Here is a 24,850-nt window from a genome sequence, read left to right as displayed (position 1 = left end):
AACAATATTTCCACAAGTACCCGGACGGTTCCCAGCCATATTTCCACAATTAAATGACGGTTCCCTGCAATATTTCCACAAATACATGACGGTTCCCAGCAATATTTCCACAAGTACCTGACGGTTCCCAGATCCAAATATTACCATCAAACCGCCTTTTTTGTTTTTCGACAAACTGATGTAACACTCAAGTATATAAGCGTCTGAAAGCTTGAAATATTGTTGCAGATCTAGATATGATTCTGAGAATATAGAGTCTGGTCCGTAAATTTTGCCCTGTTTTATATATTTTGAACTTTTAAGCAAGTGCTTATGCCATCATCGGTTGAAAATTCTCGAGTCTCAAGTGGTTACGTGCTAATGTCGACAGTGCCTTCGCCAGAAAAATAGACAGAGTGTTTAATTTTTCGTTGCAAATCAAGACAGAGGGATATACTTGCTCTGTGTTAGGTGGTTGTATGTTTGCGTAGTGTGAGGAGTTTGTGACGAAAGATATGAAACGCTAAAATCATCTGGGTGAAGTGCAGTTGAGTTTGTATGTTAAATATTAAGTTTTTAGGTCACACGACTAAAAAGATAGTTCAATTGTAAACAACCAAGTTATCAAATCAACAATCGCCGAAAAAACGCAGTTTCGCAATCAGCTAACCTAAAACAGAACTCTTAAAACCCAATGTAATGGTTGTGATATGAAACTATCTGCACGTTACTAACTTTTGTACATTCATATGTCGTGTAGAAAAAATACACCACATTTTCGATGAATAAAAAGTAAATCAAAAATGAAATGCGCAACTCAATTAAAGACAAACGAACAACAAACGGATAAAATGTAATAAAAAGGGTAGTTTCCTTTTTTAAAGCATTCTGCTGCGTCCGATTTGAAATAATCAGCATGTAACATTTCATGTTGTTTCTTGTTTAACTTCTGTAGGCCTACTTTCAAAACGCAGATGGCAAATATCAACTGCATTCTGCTGCTTTTTCTAACTTGTCCAATTCTAAGCTTGTGCCAAAGAGCCAATCAGGTCATCCTGACTTGTGGAGGAAGCAACGAAGATCCGATACCAGGACCAGCGGGTCCTCCTGGAAAACGGGGTCCACCGGGAGCTGTTGGGCCTGGTGGGGTCCAGGGCCCGAAAGGAGAGTCCGGTGCCAATAACACCTGGGAAGACGAATTTAGAAGATTGGAAGCAATCGTGAATACATTGGAAAACCAAGTTCAAGCTAATACAGGTCCGCGTTGTTTATTTGGTAATAAATAGAATTTTTTAATTCTTTTATTGATAATTTTGTTAAATAATTTCGCAGATTTCATTTCCCGTGCAATGTTTTCAACCTGTAAGGACGCATTACAACACGGCTTTACCGAGAGCGGAGTTTACAATTTATCTTATCCTCGGCCTTACCAAGGATATTGCGACATGCAAACTGATGGTGGAGGTTGGCTAGTGAGTTCATATTTTGAGATTAGAAAAAAAATTTTTTTGGATAATTGTAGTGGTTTGACAAAGAATGAATAAGATTATTTGAAAGAACAGGATAATTTTATGCAAACAATGGAACCGAAACTGCAAATAAAATGGGATGCCTTAAATTAATTACTGTGTGTAGAAAGTACAAACGTTTTCTATAAAAGTATCTGTTTCAAATTTAAATATAACATGCAACATTGCAACATAACGGATGTATGTACTTGCTTGATGGAAATATTAAGCAAGAATCCACGCAAGACAATGCAATTTTGTTTTTCATTTTTAATTTTTCAGGTTGTGCAGAAAAGATTTGATGGTTTAACTAATTTTTATCGGGACTGGAGAGAATATGAAAATGGATTTGGTTCCTTGACTGGAGAGTTTTGGTTAGGTATTGCGACATTAGCATTACCCGCATTCAAATCAATTGTTTCTTTTGTTTATTTACATTTTACCAACTCCCAATTAGATTTAGTTCTTTAGTGCCTCCAGTGGTAATTTCATATAATACCCAAGGTAGATAGGCTTGTGTGTAAATGTGTTATTATTTCCTCGTCGTCACGATTGTCATATCTTGGGCTGCGCTCTTGAGTGCAAGCAAAGCTATTCGTCGTCAAACTCCAACAACATTTGTAAAAAGCATAAACGAATAACACTTAACGTTTATTGACTAATTAAGGCTTGGAGCTGATGCACGAACTTACAAGTTGGAAATGTCAAGAGCTCCGCGTTGACCTGCAAAATTTCGATAACACAAAGTATTATGCAAAGTACAGGTAACTACATGCGTGCGTTTGAGTGCCAAGTTTTTGAGTTCCTATTTGTACCATCTTGACAGCAACTTCAGCATCGGTTCATCAAGGGAGAATTACCGTCTGACTGTTGGTGGGTACACTGGTGACGCAGGTAAGTGAGCAAACATGTTTAACTAATTAGCTTGACACAAAGGTAGTTTAATAAAGTCTCTAACTCAGAGGCGCACAACCTTTTTATTAATACCGGCCGCATCTCTCGGACTTTATTTTACCAACAGTCGCCAGTGAGTCCCAATTGACAATTACGCATTTAATTATGCCTTTAAAAGTGTAATGAAATTTTGAAAAAATGCTTGATTTTATTCTGTTTTATAACAAAGACTGACCAATTCCATAAGCCAAACATCCAAGCAAAACCTGTAAACCAAGTTTTTCACAATGCACGGCCGACAATACAAATGTAATATAAAGCATGTTTACGGCCGCAGGTGTGTCAATGACGTGCTGAATTTCACTCGTTTTGCCCATTTTTTTATGCAAGACTTTTTTCCATAAAAGTCTGCGTACTTTTGAAGTAAATATACGAGCCAGTCACTTGTGTGGCGGTTAATAAATATTTTTTTATCATTTGTGAAATTCGCTATCCGCCAAAATCGAAAGTTTAAAATAAATCGAAAAAATGTCTCCAAGAACTAAAATTTTTACGAAGTCTGAATCCGCAATACTAAAAAATCGAATTAAAAAATAATGTGTTTCGCAATTATAGCGTTATTGGCACATTTGTCTATGTTATTCACAAAATGCATAAAACTCATCTATATTAAACATACACTGCTCTCAATTGAAAACCAGGTGATTGGCTGGTTAACCTCTGAACCGCAAACTAAACTTTTGAAAATTTGCACCAATAGGTGATTGGCTGGAATATCACAATCAGATGCCATTCTCCACACATGACCGAGATCATGATTCATCTGGTAGAAACTGTGCTGTTCGTGCTCATGGAGCTTGGTGGTATAAGTATTGTCATGTCTCCAACCTGAACGGAAAGTATTACAAGGAGGAGACAAGAGCAAGCGATTCGAACCGTTGGAATCCGGTATCACGTAAACGTTCGGAAATGAAAATAAGACCTGTGATGTAATAAAACTGAAGACAGACAAAACAAATGAATGAAACTATTTGCGTTATTAACGAGAAATCATCGAATTCACAAGTGTGTTTGCTTAATGCTGTGAATATCTTGTAAATACTTTGCTTCTCAAATCATCACATACAAAATAATATACATGGAACATTAAAACATGGAACCTTTTGCTTGTCGTGTCATTATTCAGTAAAGCAGAAGAGACCTTCGGGTCGCGGTTTAGTCTTAAGTGTGGCCCCCGCCCTGCAAACCTTGTCAGGTGGGGAGTTTGACAGGGGCGGTACATCTGTCAAAGAGTACCGCAGGTGTCCTAAGGTGAGCTCAGCGAGGACGGGAACCTTGCGTAGAGTAAAAGGACAAACTTAGTTTTGATTTTCAGTATGAATACAGACCGCGAAAGCGTGGCCTATCAATCATCTGGAACTTTAAGCAAGAGGTGTCAGAAAAGTCAGTAAACCCAATATTTCGCTAACTTCAACGTCACGAAACCTGCTAAATGCTGGGACAGGATTTGCGATAAAATTAATGCTGTGCTTCTTTAGATTGTTCGTATTGAAATGATTATAAACCAATGAATGTAAAGGTTTGATACCAAGCACACATTTATTTATTTGGACATATAATTGTTGTTGATGTACCTTAATTTGTAGGACAGATAATTGCAATCAGCACAACGCAAAACCATAATAACCACACACAGGTGGTCACAAATGGATTGGTGACGATTTCACAAATCACGTGAAAGTGGCAAGCAAACGTCATCACTGTCGTGTGGAAGGCATGGGGCGTGACCACAGCAGTTGCAAACAGATTTCATTCAAATTCTGCATTATGCGTTATGTCAAAAATCTGTTTGTGACTCGTGTACGAAACCAACCACTTGCCGTTTTTTTTTAAAAACCGTTTGTGGCTCATGTAATCACTTGCCATAAAATGGAATTCCCATCATATTTTATTAACTCTGCGGAAGGCAAATATACATTTACAAGAAAAACAGGCTCTTTTCACCAAAAGCGTCAGCCTCGAGCCGCTATTAATAAATCAAGCTCAAACAAATGGGAATATTTGTAGTGTATGGGTTTCCGTCGCGTCTCCCATTCTGCTCAACATTGAATACAATTGCGTGTTGTGTTCTATGTGCTGGGTGACGGATCTGGCACCGCAAGATATTTCCCTTGCAAAATTGTGGACGAGCTGTTCTTGCATAATATCGGGTCTCAAAACAGATTTTTGTGTGTACTGTTGTATTGTGGATCTCCAAGTCAGTTGTACGAACATAATGACTTCCTATTTCAGTCAGACATCGCTCCAGCGTTGCTGTCGCCACTTAGCGGTTTACGCAATGTCATTCAAGCATCATAAACACGCATCGCATCGTAGGTCCTGTAACATTGCGCATTGTTCATATGCTTGTGGACAAGCCTGATGAATCCATTTGTGAACCCCTGGCTAAGGCATTTGTCAAAGCATTTATAAGTGAGTTGATATAATTGAACGAAAACTAACACAAGATAAACATATTTGTTCCCTGCTGATGTTGCGTTTCTATAAAATGTTCGTATCGAAATGACTGTAGGCTAAACAATCAACTAAAAACTTGGATGACAAGAACGCATTTATATAACAGTTAATTGCTATCAGTATTCCGCACGGTTGTAGTAATCACACAGGTAGTCACAGATTGATTGTGGCACATTATACTAATCACACGACGTAACCAGAACAGTTGCAAACGGTCGTTTATTTCATATCAAAAATAATGATCGAAAAATTGTTTCCCAAATATTTTTTAAATCTGATAACTCTTTAAACCTGGACACCTCGAGCTACCATCCATAATTCATGCTCCATCACTGTAACGCTAGAAAGAAACGTATCTGCTAAAAACCGTAGTGCACACATATAATGGGAATGTGATTGGAACAAATCAACCGTAATTTCGAAAGAATTAGGAAAAAACATGTCCCTGGATGTTACATGTTAAGAGTGTAGAAAAGCATTAATATTGTTTGTCATAAAGCAGTGGTTCTCAAACTATGGTACGCGTACCACTAGTGGTACGCGAGAGCTTTTCAAGTGGTACGCCATTTAGTCTACTCTATACAATTTGCCGCACTTTGCAGAAGCCAAAACCGCTGCAAATACATGATGTCGGTTTCTTCATTGTGCATTTGTGACGCAATAGTATCAACGTGAAATTGTTGCACTGTTGAAGTAATTCTGACATCGTGTATTCAACTGTGCAACAATTTCACGTTGATACTATTGTGTCACAAATGCACAATAAATAAATCCAAGCAACTGGTGATATTGGCTAAATTGTTATTCATTGGTGTTATGTCATAACAGTTATGGTATAGTAATACGGTGGTACGCAGTGCAATGAGCGGTATGTGATTGGAAAAAGTTTGAGAAACACTGTCATAAAGTTATGTACGAATATTAACGACAAAACAGTAATAGGCGAATGGTTTTGCCATATTGCCGTATCTGTTGCTTCGCTTGCGCACACATTACCAAGACTTCACCTTCTGTATAGCTCCTGCGAGAAACTTCTTATGGCTTTGTTAATGAACACAATGGTTCCCAGCAATACTTCCACAAATGTCTGACGGTTCCCCAAAATACTTCTTATTGTGTGTTGCTGCGCAAATTGTGAACACATTTACTTCAAAAATATAAAGCGTAACCTTTCGGGGAAAATCTTACTCATATACGAAACCAAGATATAAGTCATGTAGCGATGTGGATAATGCAGCGGACAATGACAAGTTTTAGCATTCATTGCTTAACATTCCCTTTTGTCTCTTCCGCTATGTGGCGCTGGTGCTCTAGCAATGTCACGTGATCTTACGTTTCAAATCGCAGTGCATGGCATTACAAGTTGAGTTAACATCAGTCTGTTACTGTTCACTTGCATTCTCTATTATCATTGTAAAAAGCAAATCATCACTGGGACATAATAGGCTATTCGCCGGGGATTGGAATTTATTCCCAAAAGCCTGATGATAAACTGTTATTCGAATTAAAGTGTTTGTCATCGCGAATTCTACAGAGAGACAGTTGGAATAGACATTCGGGCAATTATTGGCCAACAGGCCTTTCGCCTCCACACGATTTGTTGCGCCTATAGGAGCCACAGTGGCTGATCAAGCTTAGGTGCCAAGCCTTGGCTGCGATGCCAGTGAACATTAGATAAAAATATAGAAGAAAAAACTATTAATTAAAATATTTAAATTGCATTATTTTGTTAATATTTGTTACCCTTTTATTTGGCAACATGTGAGTCCATCATATAGTTGTGCAGTGAGTTTAGTCTGTGACTACACATTACACATACTTCCTAACTCGCACCTAGAAAGAGCAGGACATGCAGCTAAAATAAAAGAGAGAGACGTAGAAAGAAGTCAACGTTCCTTTTTCTCAACCTTCCCTCAGAAAACGCCAAGCTTCGTCTTCCAATATAAAAACCCCATGCAAAAGTCGAACTCAAACCAATGCTTTCATTTGCACGGTTTATTATGTAGCAATCTGCAGCAATTACTATTATGTGTTACACCCAGGGTTATTATCGACAACGTAAGTATGTTGCTTTTTACGTCGACATTTCTAATGCATTTCACACTTCGTCCGATCTTGAAGATATATTAATTCGTCGGAATGATTGGACTTTTCTGAAGGTGGTCCATCAGAAATCTTTTACCACCGCGACATGTCATTGTAAATCCGTAATTTTTGAAAAAATTGACCCGTTAGAACGCAAAACATAAACAAAAAAACAAACACGTAAGCACAAAGGAAACACGTGTCATGGAAAAGGGCAGAGTTTTATTTTCAAAAATACTGCTTGTGGAAATATGCACAAATTCTAGAAATAAGCATGGTATGGAAACCCTCTTTATACTCCACACCAAATCACAGTTATGTGTAATACAACAAGAAATTTGCCATCCAGACAAACTCCAAAGTTTGTTTCATTTCGCAGTATCAGAACTTAAATATTTGGGAAATCTTTTGTGGAAATTTCGTTCTTACGCAATGCCCAAGTTGAAATAACTTGATCTGTTTGATGATTCACATGAATATGGCAATGTCACTATTCCAGTATATTCCCTTCTGTTTTGTGCACCCTTTCATAAGTAAAGGAAAATACCTGAAACTTGCACGTAAGAAGCAATTTCCCGCGAAGAGACAACGGAAGTGTTTTTTGTGCTGATGGTCGTCATATATGTACCGAACCAAAATGTTGTTTTATTTTTGTGAGGCATTAAATTCAGTTACCATTATGCAGTTTTCCGTGTTTATCCATTGCATTGATACGAAGAACATTGGTTCGATGGAATAACATTGCGCCTTTTGCCGATGTCTTTCACATTATTTCCGTGGTTTGAGTGCCGATATCAGTCTGATTGCATCCTGTACGAGTGGTTTTGACGTATCTGTTGCTTCGCTTGCACAAACATATTAATTACCAAGACTTGACTTTCTGTATAGCTCCTGCGAGAAACTTCTTATGGCTTTGCTAATGAACACAATGGTTCCTAGCAATACTTCCACGAATGCCTGACGGTTCCCCAAAATACTTCTTATTCTGTGTTGCTGTGCAAATTGTGAACACATTTGCTTCAAAATTAGAGAGCGTAACCTTTCGGGGAAAATCTTGCACATATACGAAACCAAGGTATAAGTCATGTAGCGATGTGGATAATGCAGCGGACAATGACAAGTTTTAGCAGTCATTGAGTGACATTTCCATTTTTTCTCTTCCGCTATGTGGCGTTGGTGCTCTAGCAATGTCACGTGATCTTACGTTTCAAATCGCAGTGCATGGCAATACAAGTTGAGTTAAGATCAGTCTGTTACGTGTTCAATTGCATTCTCTATTATCACTGTATCAAGACTATCAATACTGAGTCTCTATAAGCTATTCGACGGGGATTGAAATTTATTCCCAAAAGCCCGATAATTAACTGTTATTCCAATTAAAGTGTTTGTCATTGTAAATTCAACAGAGAGACAGTTGGAATAGACATTTGGGCAATTATTAGCCAATAGGCCTTTCGCCCCCACAGGATTTGTTGCGCCTATAAGAGCCACAGTGGATGATCAAGCTTAGGTGCCAAGCCTTGGCTGCGATGCCAGTGAACATTCGATTAAAAGAGATAGAAGAAAAAACTAATAATTAAAATATTTGAATTCCATCATTTTGTTAATATTTGTTACCTTTTTGTTTGGCAACATTTGAGTCAATCATATACTTGCGTACAGAGTTTAGTATGTGACTACACATTACACATACTTCCAAGCTCCCACCGAAAAAGAGCAAGACATGCAGTTAAAATACGAGAGAGACGTGGAAAGAAGTCAACGTTCCTTTTTCCCAAAATTCCCCCAGAAAACTTCCCGCTTCGTTGCTTTCTTGTCTGAGTATCAGAACATTGATTAGAGATTCTTAACCTTTCAACCTCATCGAAGCCCTTGGATTCTCTGCAAGGATTCGTCGAACCCACGAAAACATGCAAAAATAGCAATAATTAGAATATATAGACTTAAAACGAAACGGAATACGAATTGAAATCAATCTGACACAATTTTAGTATTTGGATACAGCGTACAAGCAAAGACATTTTCGCATGCAGGATGTTATGTTTTTTTGTTTACCGCAACCAGAATGCAATGGTGTTGAAGATGGGTCTGGGAGAGATGACTAAAGTCCAAGATTTTAAATTCGCATAATATTCCATAGGGGTCATCACCATACGTGGCCAGATATGGTCGCTCTATAAAGCATACTTATCCTAACCACGGGAATGTGTTTTGATTGCATCACAGCACGAAAAAATATGTTTTGGAACAGCCTCTTCTGCACAACAGACGCGGTTGTCTGCGGATTTTTCGCGCACCGTCTGAAGCGACAGCGGGGTTCATACACTAAGTGCGATTTAAAACACCTTGACCCTCTGTGTCGTAAAATCGTTGATAGGACAAATTGTTGTTAACGTTTAACTTTAAAATCAATAAAATAATCATGTACAGAGCGTGACTCAAAACAAATGCATTATTTAGTTTGCTATTACTTTTGGACCAGAAAATGACCAGGTTTGAGGCTCTGATGCACCAGATTTATTTAAACAAACGTTTTCAAAATAACAAAAAAATGTTTATTGCGTCATTGTAAACAGTAATAATCATCTATTAATCAATTTCTGGTATTTTTTTACCAAACACCCAATGTATAAATAAAAGTATTTTAAACCACCTAAAATTCATTATAACAATCGAAATACCATGCGAAAACAATCTTCTGATCATTGAGATTGATGGAAAAGTTAAATCAGATTTAACTCCGCCGTCAGTCGGTGCAAGCGAGAAAATCACGCCTTCACGGCATGGCGCCGGCTCGTATGAACGCCCGGTCGTTTGCCGCGATATCGAAAACCGCACCGCCAGCCACTAATGTTGTATGATTGTTTACGTCAGCCATGACTACGACCGATTTTCAAATTCACGCAAGTGCCCAGCAATTACCATCTTAACTCATGCGAGTGAAAGTATTCAATGGTTACAATCCAACCTCCTCGTGCCAACTTAACTTGCGAAACTGTTTAAGAGAAAAATGTGAACACATTTGCTTCAAAAATATAGAGCGTAACCTTTCGGGGAAAATCTTGCACATATACGAAACCAAGGTATAAGTCATGTAGCGATGTGGATATTGCAGCGGACAATGACAAGGTTTAGCAGTCATTGAGTGACATTTTCATTTTTTCTCTTCCGCTATGTGGCGCTGGTGCTCTAGCAATGTCACGTGATCTTACGTTTCAAATCGCAGTGCATGGCAATACAAGTTGAGTTAAGATCAGTCTGTTACGTGTTCAATTGCATTCTCTATTATCACTGTATCAAGACTATCAACACTGAGTCTCTATAAGCTATTCGCCGAGGATTGAAATTTATTCCCAAAAGCCCGATAATTAACTGTTATTCGAATTAAAGTGTTTGTCATTGTTAATTCAACAGAGAGACAATTGGAATAGAAATTTGGGCAATTATTAGCCAACAGGCCTTTCGCCACCATAGGATTTGTTGCGCCTACAGTTCCCACAGTGGCTGATCAAGCTTAGGTGCCAAGCCTTGGCTGCGATGCCAGTGAACATTTAAGAAAAAAATATATAAGAAAAAACTATTATATAAAGTATTTAAATTGCATTGTTTTGTTTATATTTGTTACCCTATGATTTGGCAACATTTGAGTCAATCATATAGTTGTGCAGTGAGATTAGTCTGCTGTGACCACACATTACGCATACTTCCAAGCTCGCACCGAAAAAGAGCAAGACATGCAGCTAAAATAAAAGAGAGAGACGTAGAAAGAAGTCAACGTTCTTTTTTCTCAATCTTCCTTCAGAAAACGCCCAGCTTCGTCTTCCAATATAAAAATGCCATGGAAATTCGAACTCAAACCAACGCTTTCATTTGCACGGTTTATTATGTAGCAATCTGCAGCAATTACTATTACGTGTTACACCCAGGGTTATTATCGACAACGTAAGCACGTTGCTTTTAGATGTCGACATTTCTAATGCATTTCACACTTCGTCTGATCTTGAAGATATATTAATTCGTCAGAATGATTGGACTTTTCTGAAGGTGGTCCATCAGAAATTGTTTACCACCGCGCCATGTCATTGATAATCCGTAATTGATGAAGAAATAGACCCGTTAGGACGCAAAACCTAAACAAAAAACAAGTACGCAAGTCCAAAGGAAACACGTGTCTTGGAAAAGGGCATAGATTTATTTTCAAAAACACTACTTGTGGAAATTGCACAAATTCTAGAAATAAGCATGGTATGGAAACCCTCTTTATACCTAACACCAAATCACAGCTACGTCTCATACCACAAGAAATTTGCCATCCAGACAAACTCCAAACTTTGTTTCATTTCGCAGTACCAGAACTTAAATATTTGGGAAAGCTTTTGTGGAACTTTCATTCTTACGCAATGCCCAAGTTCAAATAACTTGATCTGTTTGATGATTCACATAAATATGGCAATGTCACTATACAATGACACTCTTCTGTTTTGTGAGCCCTTTCATTGGTAAAGGAAATTACATGAAACTTGCACGTAAGAAGCAATTTCCCCCGTAGAGACACAGGAAGTGTTTTTTGTGCTGATGCATCGTCATATGTACCAAACCAAAATGTTGTTTTATTTTTTGTGAGGCATTAGATTCAGTTACCATTATGCAGTTTCCGTGTTTATCCATTGCATTGATACGAAGAACGTTGGTTCGATGGAATCACATTGCGCCTTTTGCGGATGTCTTTGACATTATTTCCGAGGTTTGATTGCCGATACCAGTCCTGATTGCATCCTGTACGAGTGGTTTTGGCGAATCTGTTGCTTCGCTTGCACAAACATATTACTTACCAAGGTTTGACCTTCTCTATAGCTCCAATGAGAAACTTCTTATGGCTTTGCTAATGAACCCAAAGGTGCCCAGCAATATTTCCACAAATGCGTGACGGTTTCGAAAAATATTTCCATGTGTATTGTCTGTTGCTGTGTAAAATGTGAACATATCTACTTTACAAAAGATTGAACGTAACTTTTCGGGGAAAATATTAAACATATACGAAACTAAGGTCTAAGTCATATAGCGATGTGGATATTGCAGCGGACAATGACAAGTTTTAACAGTCATTTCGTGACATTCCCTTTTTCCTCTTCCACTATGTGTCGCTGTTGCTCTAGCATAGTCACGTGATCTTACGTTTCAAATCGCAGTGCATGGCATTACAAGTTGAGTTAAGATCAGTCTGTTACATGTTCAATTGCATTCTCTATTATCAATGTGACAAGGCCATCAACACTGAGACTCCATAAGCCATTCGCCGGGGCTTGGAATTTATTCCCGAAAGCCTGATAATAAACTGTTATTCGAATTAATGTATTTGCCATTGTGAATTATACAGAGAGACATTCAGGCAATTATTAGCCAACAGGCCCAAAACACCCATTGCGCCTATAGGGGCCACAGTGGCTGATCAAGCTTGGGTGCCAAGCCTTGGCTGCGATGCGAGTGAACATTCGTTTGAAAGAGACAGAAGAAAAAACTAATAATTAAAATATTTAAATTCCATCATTTTGTTAATATTTGTTACTTTTTTATTTGGCAACATTTGAGTCAATCATATAGTTGTGCAGTGAGTTTAGTCTGTGACTACACATTACACATACTCCCAAGCTCGCACCGAAAAAGACCAAGACATGCAGCTCAAATACGAGACAGACGTAGAAAGAAGTCGATGTTCCTTTTTCCCAAAATTCCCTCTGAAAACTTCCCGCTTCGTTGCTTTCTTGTCTGAGTATCAGAACCTTAATTAGTGATTCTTAACCTTTCAACCTCATCGAAGCCCTTGGATTCGCTGCAAGGATTCGTCGAACCCCCGAAAACATGCAAAAATAGCAATAATTATAATATATAGACTTAAAACGAAACGGAATACGAACTGAAATCAATGTGACACAATTTTAGTATTTGGATACAGCGTACAAGCAAAGACATTTTCGCAAGCAGGATGTTATGTTTTTTCTTTTTCCGCAACCAGAATGCAATGGTGTTGAAGATGGGTCGGGGAGAGATGACTAACGCCCGTGATTGTGAATTCGCTTAATATTCCATATGATTACCATAGGTGGTCAGAAGTGGTCGCTCTATAAAGCATTCTTAACCCAGCCACGGGAATGTGTTACGAAAAAATATGTTTTGGAATGCCCTTTTCTGCACAACAGACGCGGTTGTTCGCGGATTATTTTCGCACCGTCTGAAGCGACCGCGGGATTCATACCCGAAGTACGGTTTAAATAACCAAAACACCTTGACTTCTGTAACGAAAAATCGTTGATAGGACAAATTGTTGTTAACGTTTAACTTTAAAATCAATAAAATAATCATGTACAGAGCGTTACTCAAAACAAATGCATTATTTAGTTCGCTATTACTTTTGGATCAGAAAATGACCAGGTTTGTGATACTGATCTACAAGATTTATTTAAACAAACGTTTTCAAAATAACAAACAAATAATTATTGCGTCATTGGCAACAATAATAATCATCTATTAATTAATTTCTGGTATTTTTTCACCAAACACTGAATGTACAAATAAAAGTATTTTAAACCACTTAAAATTCATCATAACAAACCAAATACCACGCGAAAACAATCTTCCGATCACTGAGGTTGATGGAAAAGTTAAATCAGATTTAACTCCGCCGTCAGTTGGTGCAAGCGAGAAAATCACGCCTTCACGGCAAGGGGCCCGGTTCGTATGAACACCCGACCGTTTGCCGCGATATCGAAAACCACACCGCCAGCCACTAATGTTGTATGTGTGTGATGAATGTTTACGTCAGCCATGACTACAAACAATTTTCAAATTCACGCAAGTGCCCAGCAATTACCATCTTAACTCATGCGAGTGAAAGTATACCATGGTTGCAATCCAACCTCCTCGTGCCAACTTAACTTGCGAAACTATTTAAGAGAAAAATGTGACTGAAACGTTCGCTGATTTTTGTAAATCATTGGAGCTTCGTCGAACCCCTGAAACGTCGAAATCGAAACCCTGGGGTTTGATCTAACCAAGATTAAGAACCACTGACCTAAATATTTGGGAAATCTTTTCAGGAACTTTCATTCTTACGCAATGCCCAAGTTCCAATAAATCGACCTTTTTGATGATTCACATGAATATGGCAATGTCACTATTCCAGTATATTCCCTTCTGTATTGTGCGCCCTTTCTTTGGTAAAGGAAAATGCATGAAACTTGCACGTAAGAAGGAGTATATTTGGTAGAGGCGTCGAAAAAATTAGTTGATGGCATTTTTGTGTTGATGCATCGTCATATATGTACCGAACCAAAATGTTGTTTTATTTTTGAGAGGCATTAAATTCAGTAACTGTTATGCAGTTTCCCGCGTTTATTCATTGCATTGATACGAAGAACGTTGGTTCGATGGAATCACATTGCGCCTTTTGCCGATGTCTTTCACATTATTTCCGAGGTTTGAGTGCCGATACCAGTCCTGATTGCATCCTGTATGAATGGTTTTGATGTATCTGTTCCTTCGCTTGCACAAACATATTAACTACCAAGGTTTGACCTTCTGTATAACTTCAATGACAAACTTCTTGTGGCTTTGCTAATGAACTCAAAGGTTCCCAGCAATATTTGCACAAATGCATGACGGTTCCCAAAAATATTGTTGCTGAGCAAATCGTGAACATATTTATTTTACAAAATATTGAGCATAACCTTTCGAGGAAAGTCTTGCACATATACGAAACCAAGGTTTAAGTCATATAGCGATGTGGATATTGCAGCGGACAATGACAAGTTTTAGCAGTCATTGAGTGACATTTCCATTTTTCTCTTCCGCTATGTGGCACTGGTGGTTTAGCAATGTCACGTGATCTCACGTTTCAAATCGCAGCGCATGGCATTACAAGTTGAGATAAGATCAATCTGTGACGTGTTCAATTGCATTTTCAATTATCATTGTAAAAAGCAAATCATCGCTGGGACATAATAGGCTATTCGCCGGGGATTGGAGTTATTTCCCAAAAGCCTGATAATAAACTGTTATTCAATAAAAAGTGTTTGTCATTGTAAATTCTACAGAGAAACATTCAGGCAATTATTGGCCAACAGGCCTTTCGCCTCCACAGGATTATTTACGCCTATAGGGGCCACAGTGTCTGAACAATGCTTAGGTGCCAAGCCTTGGCTGCGATGCCAGTGAACATTTGATATAAAAATATATAAGAAAAAACTATTAAATAAAATATTTAAATTGCATTATTTTGTTAACATTTGTTACCCTTTCATTTGTCAACATTTGGGTTAATCATATCATATGTTGCAGTGAGTTTAGTCTGTGACTACACATTACACATACTTCCAAGCTCCCCCCGAAAAAGAGCAAGACATGCAGTTAAAATAAAAGAGAGAGACGCAGAAAGAAGTCAACGTTCTTTTTTCCCAGTGTTCTTGCAGAAAACGTCCAGCTTCCCCTTTCAATATAAAAACTCCAGGCAAGTTTTGTCTACGATCGGAAGTCGAACTCAAACCAATGCTTTCATGTGCACGGTTTATTATGTAGCAATCAGCAACAATATTTACGGAAATAATTTTTTTGGAACATCCATTCTTATGCAATGCCCAAGTTGAAATAACTTGATCTGTTTGATGATTCACATCAATATGGCAATGTCTCTATTCCAGTATATTCCTCTGTGTGTTTGTGCGCCCTTTCATTGGGTTACGGAAATTACATGAAACTTGCACGTAAGAGGGAATTTCCCCCGTGGAGACACCGGAAGTGTTGTTTGTGCTGATGGTCGTCATATGTACCAAACCAAAATGTTGTTTTATTTTTTGTGAGGCATTAAATTCAGTTACCATTATGCAGTTTTCCGCGTTTATCCATTGCATTGATACGAAAGAACGTTGGTTCGATGGAATCACATTGCGCCTTTTGCCGATGTCTTTCACATTATTTCATAGGTTTGAGTGCCGATACCAGTCCTGATTGCATCCTGTACGAGTGGTTTTGACGAATCTGTTGCTTCGCTTGCACAAACATATTACTTACCAAGGTTTGACCTGCTCTGTAGCTCCTGGGAGAAACTTCTTGTGGCTATGCTAATGAACCCAAAGGTTCCCAGCAATATTTCCACAAATGCGTGACGGTTTCCAAAAATATTTCCATGTGTGTTGTCTGTTGTCTGTTGCTGTGTAAAATGTGAACATATCTACTTCACAAAATATTGAGCGTAACTTTTCGGGGAAAATCTTAAACATATACGAAACCAAGGTTGAAGTCATATAGCGATGTGGATATTGCAGCGGACAATGACAAGTTTTAACAGTCATTGCGTGACATTCCCTTTTTCTTCTTCCACTATGTGTCGCTGCTGCTCTAGCAATGTCACGTGATCTTACGTTTCAAATCGCAGCGCATGGCATTACAAGTTGAGTTAAGATCAGTCTGTTACATGTTCAATTGCATTCTCTATTATCATTGCGACAAGGCCATCAATACTGAGACTCCATAAGCTATTTGCTGGGGCTTGGATTTTATTCCCGAATCCCTGACAATAAACTGTTATTCGAATTGATGTATTTGCCATTGTGAATTCTACAGAGAGACATTCAGGCAATTATTAGCCAACAGGCCCAAAAGACCCATTGCGCCTATAGGGGCCACAGTGGCTGATCAAGCTTGGGTGCCAAGCCTTGGCTGCGATGCCAGTGAACATTCGATTAAAAGAGATTGAAGAATAAACTAATAATTAAAATATTTAAATTCCATTATTTTGTTGATATTTGTTACCTTTGATTTGGCAACATTTGAGTCAATAATATAGTTGTGCAGTGAGTTTAGTCTCTGACTACACATTACACATACTTCCAAGCTCCCACCGAAAAAGAGCAAGACATGCAGTTAAAATACGAGAGAGACGCAGAAAGAAGTCAATGTTCCTTTTTCCCAAAATTCCCCCAGAAAACTGCCCGCTTCGTTGCTTTCTTGTCTGAGTATCAGAACCTTAATTAGTGGTTCTTAACCTTTCAACCTCATCGAAGCCCTTGGATTCTCTGCAAGGATTCGTCGAACCCCCGAAAACATGCAAAAATAGCAATAATTAGAATATATAGACTTAAAACGAAACGGAATACGAACTGAAATCAATCTGCCACAATTTTTGTATTTGGACAAGCAAAGACATTTTCGCATGCAGGATGTTATGTTTTTTTGTTTACCGAAACCAGAATGCTATGGTGTTGAAGATGGGTCGGGGAGAGATGACTATAATGTCCGTGATTTGAATTCACATACGTGGTCAGATATGGTCGCTCTATAAAGCATATCTGACCTAGCCACGGGAATGTGTTTTAAATGCATCACAGCACGAAAAAATATGTTTTGGAATGCCCTTTTCTGCACAACAGACGCGGTTGTTCGCGGATTATTTTCGCACCGTCTGAAGCGACAGCGGGATTCATACCCGAAGTACGGTTTAACTCTTTCCACTCCGAGCGTCTATATATAGACGATTTCGCGCATGCCGTAGAATCCAAGCGTCTATATATAGACGGTAAATGAAATCGTCATTGCGTCGCAATCGTAAGCCTTGGCCGCGCAAAAATACATTCATTTGAATGTACTAGGATGGAAAAACAGTTCCTCGCGTCAACAAAAGTCTACAACAATGTTTTGATGAATTTTGGTCAACATATATAACGCTAATTTTTTTGCAAATTTTGGGTGTTTTTTTGCACTGTTTTCACATATTTTGGTTGCAATACAACCAGCAACGCGCTGTAATAGTGAAAATCGGATCGGTACTGCAAGTACAGAGATCGCTTGAACCCTCGGCATAAAAATTACGAGCGTGTTGAATGTCCTCTGTGACGTCATAAAACCTGCGAAGCAAATGCAAGATAATGGTTCTTGTGGTAGAAAAGGAATGAGTCGGCTAGATATTATTGTCCTGTAATTAATCAGCTTGTACATGAATCAAGAAAAACCTTGTACTGTGCAAAAACAGAAAGCAGTTTTGGCAAAACAGGTCCAAAATGCATTTGGAGGTAAAGTATGGCAAGTGGGGGGCATTTCTGAGACCAAACGACAAGAAAATGTTGTTACATGAATTGGTCCCAGTTGTAGTATCAGACCCAAATACCTTTTTTTGCATTACAATAAACATGGATATCACAAAGAAACCTTCATAACCACAAGACATTTGAAAATGCAATCCAATTTCTCCATTCAAAGAAAGGTTTCGACAAGGTCAGTCGAGCAACTTCAGACTACAGCCAGAGCAGTTCAAAAGCAATTTATACAGTTGTCAAACATTCAGTGTGACATTATGTGTAAACAATTGCATTTAAAGTTTCACAACATGGTTGAATATTGTGTATAGTCTTTTTTTACTCTGTTTCTCTTCTTTCATTTCTTCATGGTTGTTTTTTGAAAAATACTAAAAAATGCATGATTTGCAAGGGTCTTTGTGGAAAAACTACATATGCTATCAGTGAAGTCAAAATTTTCCATAAAAGCACACTTGTAGTACTCCATTTGGTACAAATTTGAACTATTTTGAATAAAAAACAAGCTTGTGAGTATTTCGAATGTATAGATGGTGAAAAGAACACATGCGAATAGTATAACAAGACATTTTTGAAAATTTGAGGAATTTTTGAACAGGATTTGACTTATTTTTGTAAATAGATGTTTGCATAATGCATACTACAGTACTACAAAGCCTGTGTACAAAAAAACCTCACAAGTAAGTTAGATATATACAAAGTTCAGAAAAATATTTTTTTGATTTTTCACCATATTTGAGAAAAATGTGAAAATTCGATGGGCTGTTACATAAAAACAACTATCACTGGACAAGAATTGTAATTTTTCCCTGACCCTACATTACATTGGTGTGTTACACACCAAAAATCTAACTATTACACCTTACAATTGGGCCGTGAGTATTTCATTTGCAACCATACCCCAAAACAAGCAATTTTCACCAGTTTGGAAAAAGTTGAAAAAGGTCCTATTGGTGAAAGCCATAAAATTATCGAACTACTGTTCGCAGCAAGCTGAAACTTGCCTAGATACAGCACGGGGGTTTACCCTTTCTTTTGCGATACTGGTAACCGCTTTAATTTATATATTCACGAAATGGGAAGTGTTTGAAAATTGTCATTTTTGCTCAAAAATCTCGGATTCTAGAGCCAGTTCAGCGAAAATGGTCCGGAGTGGAAAGAGTTAAAACACCTTGACCCTCTGAATCCAAAAATCGTTGATAGGACAAATTGTTGTTAACGTTTAACTTCAAAATCAATAAAATAATCATGTACAGAGCGTGACTCTAAACAAATGCATTATTTAGTTTGCTATTACTTTTGGATCAGAAAATGACCAGGTTTGTGGTACTGATCTACAAGATTTATTTAAACGAACGTTTTCAAAAAAAAATAATAATTATTGCGTCATTGGCAACAATAATAATCTATTAATTAATTTCTGGTAATTTTTCACCAAACACCCAATGTATAAATAAAAGTATTTTAAACCACCTGAAATTCATCATAACAAACCAAATACCATGCGAAAACAATCTTCCGAGCATTGCGGTTGACTGAAAAGTTCAATCAGATTTAACTCCGCCGTCAGTCGCTGCAAGCGAGAAAATCACGCCTTCACGGCATGGCGCCGGCTCGTATGAACGCCCGGTCGTTTGCCGCGATATCAAAAACCGCACCGCCAGCCACTAATGTTGTATGTGTGTGATGAATGTTTACGTCAGCCATGACTACGAACGATTTTCAAATTCACGCAAGTGCCCAGCAATTACCATCTTAACTCACCCGAGTGAAAGTATTCAATGGTTACAATCCAACTTCCCCGTGCCAACTTAAATTGCGAAACTATTTGAGAGAAAAATGTGACTGAAACGTTCGCTGATTTTTGTAAATCATTGGAGCTTCGTCGAACACCTGAAACGTCGAAATCGAACCCCTGGGGTTTGATCTAACCAAGATTAAGAACCACTGACCTAAATATTTGGGAAATCTTTTCAGGAACTTTCATTCTTACGCAATGCCCAAGTTCCAATAAATCGACCTTTTTGATGATTCACATAAATATGGCAATGTCACTATTCCAGTATATTCCCTTCTGTATTGTGCGCCCTTTCTTTGGTAAAGGAAAATGCATGAAACTTGCACGTAAGAGGGAATATACTTGGTGGAGGCGTCGAAAAAATTAGTTGATGGCTTTTTTGTGTTGATGCATCGTCATATATGTACCGAACCAAAATGTTGTTTTATTTTTGGGAGGCATTAAATTCAGTAACTGTTATGCAGTTTCCCGCGTTTATTCATTGTATTGATACGAAGAACGTTGGTTCGATGGAATCACATTTCGCCTTTTGCCGATGTCTTTCACATTATTTCCGAGGTTTGAGTGCCGATACCAGTCCTGATTGCATCCTGTATGAGTGGTTTTGACGTATCTGTTCCTTCGCTTGCACAAACATATTAACTACCAAGGTTTGACCTTCTGTATAACTTCAATGACAAACTTCTTGTGGCTTTGCTAATGAACTCAAAGGTTCCCAGCAATATTTCCACAAATGCATGACGGTTCCCAAAAATCTTTCCATGTGTGTTGTCTGTTGCTGAGCAAATCGTGAACATATTTATTTTACAAAATATTGAGCATAACCTTTCGAGGAAAGTCTTGCACATATACGAAACCAAGGTTTAAGTCATATAGCGATGTGGATATTGCAGCGGACAATGACAAGTTTTAGCAGTCATTGAGTGACATTTCCATTTTTCTCTTCCGCTATGTGGCACTGGTGCTTTAGCAATGTCACGTGATCTCACGTTTCAAATCGCACCGCATGGCATTACAAGTTGAGTTAAGATCAGTCTGTGACGTGTTCAATTGCATTCTCTATTATCATTGTAAAAAGCAAATCATCGCTGGGACATAATAGGCTATTCGCCGGGGATTGGAGTTATTTCCCAAAAGCATGATAATAAACTGTTATTCAAATTAAAGTGTTTGTCATTGTAAATTCTACAGAGAAACATTCGGGCAATTATTGGCCAACAGGCCTTTCGCCTCCACAGGATTATTTACGCCTATAGGGGCCACAGTGTCTGAACAATGCTTAGGTGCCAAGCCTTGGCTGCGATGCCAGTGAACATTTGATATTGTTCAAATAAATTGATCTGTTTGATAATTCACATCAATATGGCAATGTCACTATTCCAGTTTTAACAGTCATTTCGTGACATTCCCGTTTTCTTCTTCCACTATGTGCCGTTGTTGCTCTAGCATAGTCACGCGATCTTACGTTTCAAATCGCAGTGCATGGCATTACAAGTTGAGTTAAGATCAGTCTGTTACATGTTCAATTGCATTCTCTATTATTATTGTGACAAGGCCATCAATACTGAGACTCCATAAGCTATTCGCCGGGGCTTGGAATTTATTCCCGAATCCCTGATAATTAACTGTCATTCGAATTAATGTATTTGCCATTGTGAATTCTACAGAGAGACATTCAGGCAATTATTAGCCAACAGGCCCAAAAAACCCATTGCGCCTATAGGGGCCACAGTGGCTGATCAAGCTTGGGTGCCAAGCCTTGGCTGCGATGCCAGTGAACATTCGATTAAAAGAGATAGAAGAAAAAACTAATAATTAAAATATTTAAATTCCATTATTTTGTTAATATTTGTTACCTTTGATTTGGCAACATTTGAGTCAATCATATAGTTGTGCAGTGAGTTTAGTCTGTGACTACACATTACACATACTTCCAAGCTCCCACCGAAAAAGAGCAAGACATGCAGTTAAAATACGAGAGAGACGAAGAAAGAAGTCGATGTTCCTTTTTCCCAAAATTCCCCCAGAAAACTTCCTGCTTTGTTGCAAACGTTTTCAAAATAACAAAAAAATAATTATTGCGTTATTGCGAAAAATAATAATCATCTATTAATTAATTTCTGGTATTTTTTTACCAAACACCCAATGAATAAATAAAAGTATTTTAAACCACATAAAATTCATCATAATCAACCACATACCATGCGAAAACAATCTTCCGAGCATTGCGGTTGACTGAAAAGTTCAATCAGATTTAACTCCGCCGTCAGTCGGTGCAAGGGAGAAAATCACGCCTTCACGGCAGGTTTGTGTACCGATACCAGTCCTGATTGCATCCTGTACGAGTGGTTTTGACGAATCTGTTGCTTCGCTTGCACAAACATATTACTTACCAAGGTTTGACCTTCTCTATAGCTCCTGAGAGAAACTTCTTGTGGCTTTGCTAATGAACCCAAAGGTTCCCAGCAATATTTCCACAAATGCGTGACGGTTTCCAAAAATACTTCCATGTCTGTTGTCTGTTGCTGTGTAAAATGTGAACATATCTACTTTACAAAATATTGAGCGTAACTTTTCGGGGAAAATCTTAAACATATACGAAACCAAGGTTTAAGTCATATAGCGATGTGGATATTGCAGCGGACAATGACAAGTTTTAACAGTCATTGCGTGACATTCCCTTTTTCCTCTTCCACTATATGTCGCTGCTGCTGTAGCAATGTCACGTGATCTTACGTTTCAAATCGCAGTGCATGGCATTACAAGTTGAGTTAAGATCAGTCTGTTACATGTTCAATTGCATTCTCTATTATTATTGTGACAAGGCCATCACTACTGAGACTCCATAAGCTATTCGCCGGGGATTGGAATTTATTCCCGAAAGCCTGATAATAAACTGTTATTCGAATTAATGTATTTGCCATTGTGAATTCTACAGAGAGACATTCAGGCAATTATTAGCCAACAGGCCCAAAAGACCCATTGCGCCTATAGGGGCCACAGTGGCTGATCAAGCTTGGGTGCCAAGCCTTGGCTGCGATGCCAGTGAACATTCGATTAAAAGAGACAGAAGAGAAAACTAATAATTAAAATATTTAAATTCCATTATTTTGTTAATATTTGTTACCTTTGATTTGGCAACATTTGAGTCAATCATATAGTTGTGCAGTGAGTTTAGTCTGTGACTACACATTACACATACTTCCAAGCTCCCACCGAAAAAGAGCAAGACATGCAGTTAAAATACGAGAGAGACGAAGAAAGAAGTCGATGTTCCTTTTTCCCAAAATTCCCCCAGAAAACTTCCCGCTTTGTTGCAAACGTTTTCAAAATAACAAAAAAATAATTATTGCGTTATTGCGAACAATAATAATCATCTATTAATTAATTTCTGGTATTTTTTTACCAAACACCCAATGAATAAATAAAAGTATTTTAAACCACATAAAATTCATCATAATCAACCACATACCATGCGAAAACAATCTTCCGAGCATTGCGGTTGACTGAAAAGTTCAATCAGATTTAACTCCGCCGTCAGTCGGTGCAAGGGAGAAAATCACGCCTTCACGGCAGGTTTGAGTACCGATACCAGTCCTGATTGCATCCTGTACGAGTGGTTTTGACGAATCTGTTGCTTCGCTTGCACAAACATATTACTTACCAAGGTTTGACCGGCTCTATAGCTCCTGAGAGAAACTTCTTATGGCTTTGCTAATGGACCCAAAGGTTCCCCGCAATATTTCCACAAATGCGTGACGGTTTGTCTGTTGCTGTGCAAATTGTGAACATATTTACTTCAAAAGTATTGAACGTAACTTTTCGGGGAAATTCTTAAACATATACGAAACCAAGGTTTAAGTGATATAGCGATATTGCAGCGGACAATGACAAGTTTTAACAGTCATTTCGTGACATTCCACTTTTCCTCCTCCACTATGTGTCGCTGTTGCTCTGTCACGTGATCTTACGTTTCAAATCGCAGTGCTTGGCAATACAAGTTTAGTTAAGATTAGTCTGTTACGTGTTCAATTGCATTCTCTATTATAATTGTGAAAAGCAAATCATCACTGAGACTCTATGAGCTATTCGCCTCGTCATATGTACCAAACCAAAATGTTGTTTTGTTTTTTGTGAGGCATTATATTCAGTAACCATTATGCAGTTTTCCGCGTTTATCCATTGCAATGATACTAAAGAACGTTGATGGAATCACATTGCGCCTTTTGCCGATGTCTTTGACATTATTTCCCAGGTTTGAGTGCCGATACCAGTCCTGATTGCATCCTGTACGAGTGGTTTTGACGAATCTGTTGCTTCGCTTGCACAAACATATTACTTACCAAGGTTTGACCTTTTCTATAGCTCCTGAGAGAAACTTCTTGTGGCTTTGCTAATGAACCCAAAGGTTCCCAGCAATATTTCCACAAATGCGTGACGGTTTCCAAAACTACTTCCATGTCTGTTGTCTGTTGCTGTGTAAAATGTGAACATATCTACTTTACAAAATATTGAGCGTAACTTTTCGGGGAAAATCTTAAACATATACGAAACCAAGGTTTAAGTCATATAGCGATGTGGATATTGCAGCGGACAATGACAAGTTTTAACAGTCATTTCGTGACATTCCCTTTTTCTTCTTCCACTATATGTAGCTGCTGCTCTAGCATTGTCACGTGATCTTACGTTTCAAATCGCAGCGCATGGCATTGCAAGTTGAGTTAAGACCAGTCTGTGACGTGTTCAATTGCATTCTCTATTATCATTGTAAAAAGCAAATCATCGCTGGGACATAATAGGCTATTCGCCGGGGATTGGAGTTATTTCCCAAAAGCCTGATAATAAACTGTTATTCAAATAAAGTGTTTGTCATTGTAAATTCTACAGAGAAACATTCAGGCAATTATTGGCCAACAGGCCTTTCGCCTCCACAGGATTATTTACGCCTATAGGGGCCACAGTGTCTGAACAATGCTTAGGTGCCAAGC

The 24,850-nt window shown here is 38.3% G+C and overlaps 1 protein-coding gene across 1 annotated transcript; it reads left to right on the top strand.

The window, feature by feature from the left end:
* The first annotated feature begins 950 nt into the window (after positions 1-950).
* Positions 951-3,535, top strand: LOC145906645 (ficolin-2-like). Its single transcript, XM_082994096.1, has 6 exons — positions 951-1,236; positions 1,312-1,451; positions 1,770-1,866; positions 2,155-2,251; positions 2,314-2,381; positions 3,142-3,535. The coding sequence occupies exons 1-6, from the start codon at positions 954-956 to the stop codon at positions 3,372-3,374; spliced, it is 918 nt and encodes a 305-aa protein (XP_082850222.1). The 5' UTR covers positions 951-953; the 3' UTR covers positions 3,375-3,535.
* The last annotated feature ends 21,315 nt before the right edge of the window (positions 3,536-24,850 follow it).

The sequence above is a fragment of the Ascidia mentula genome, chromosome 6 (genome assembly GCF_947561715.1).
Source record: "Ascidia mentula chromosome 6, kaAscMent1.1, whole genome shotgun sequence".
In the NCBI taxonomy this organism is placed as follows: domain Eukaryota; kingdom Metazoa; phylum Chordata; class Ascidiacea; order Phlebobranchia; family Ascidiidae; genus Ascidia; species Ascidia mentula.
Note: the sequence above shows the minus strand (reverse complement) of the source record. Positions and strands in the feature narration are given on the sequence as shown.

Coding starts and splice junctions, on each gene's coding strand:
- LOC145906645 (XM_082994096.1), top strand. CDS start 954: ATGGCAAATATCAACTGCATTCTGCTGCTTTTTCTAACTTGTCCAATT. Junction 1,237..1,311: donor CCAAGTTCAAGCTAATACAG/GTCCGCGTTGTT, acceptor ATAATTTCGCAG/ATTTCATTTCCCGTGCAATG. Junction 2,382..3,141: donor TGGGTACACTGGTGACGCAG/GTAAGTGAGCAA, acceptor TTGCACCAATAG/GTGATTGGCTGGAATATCAC.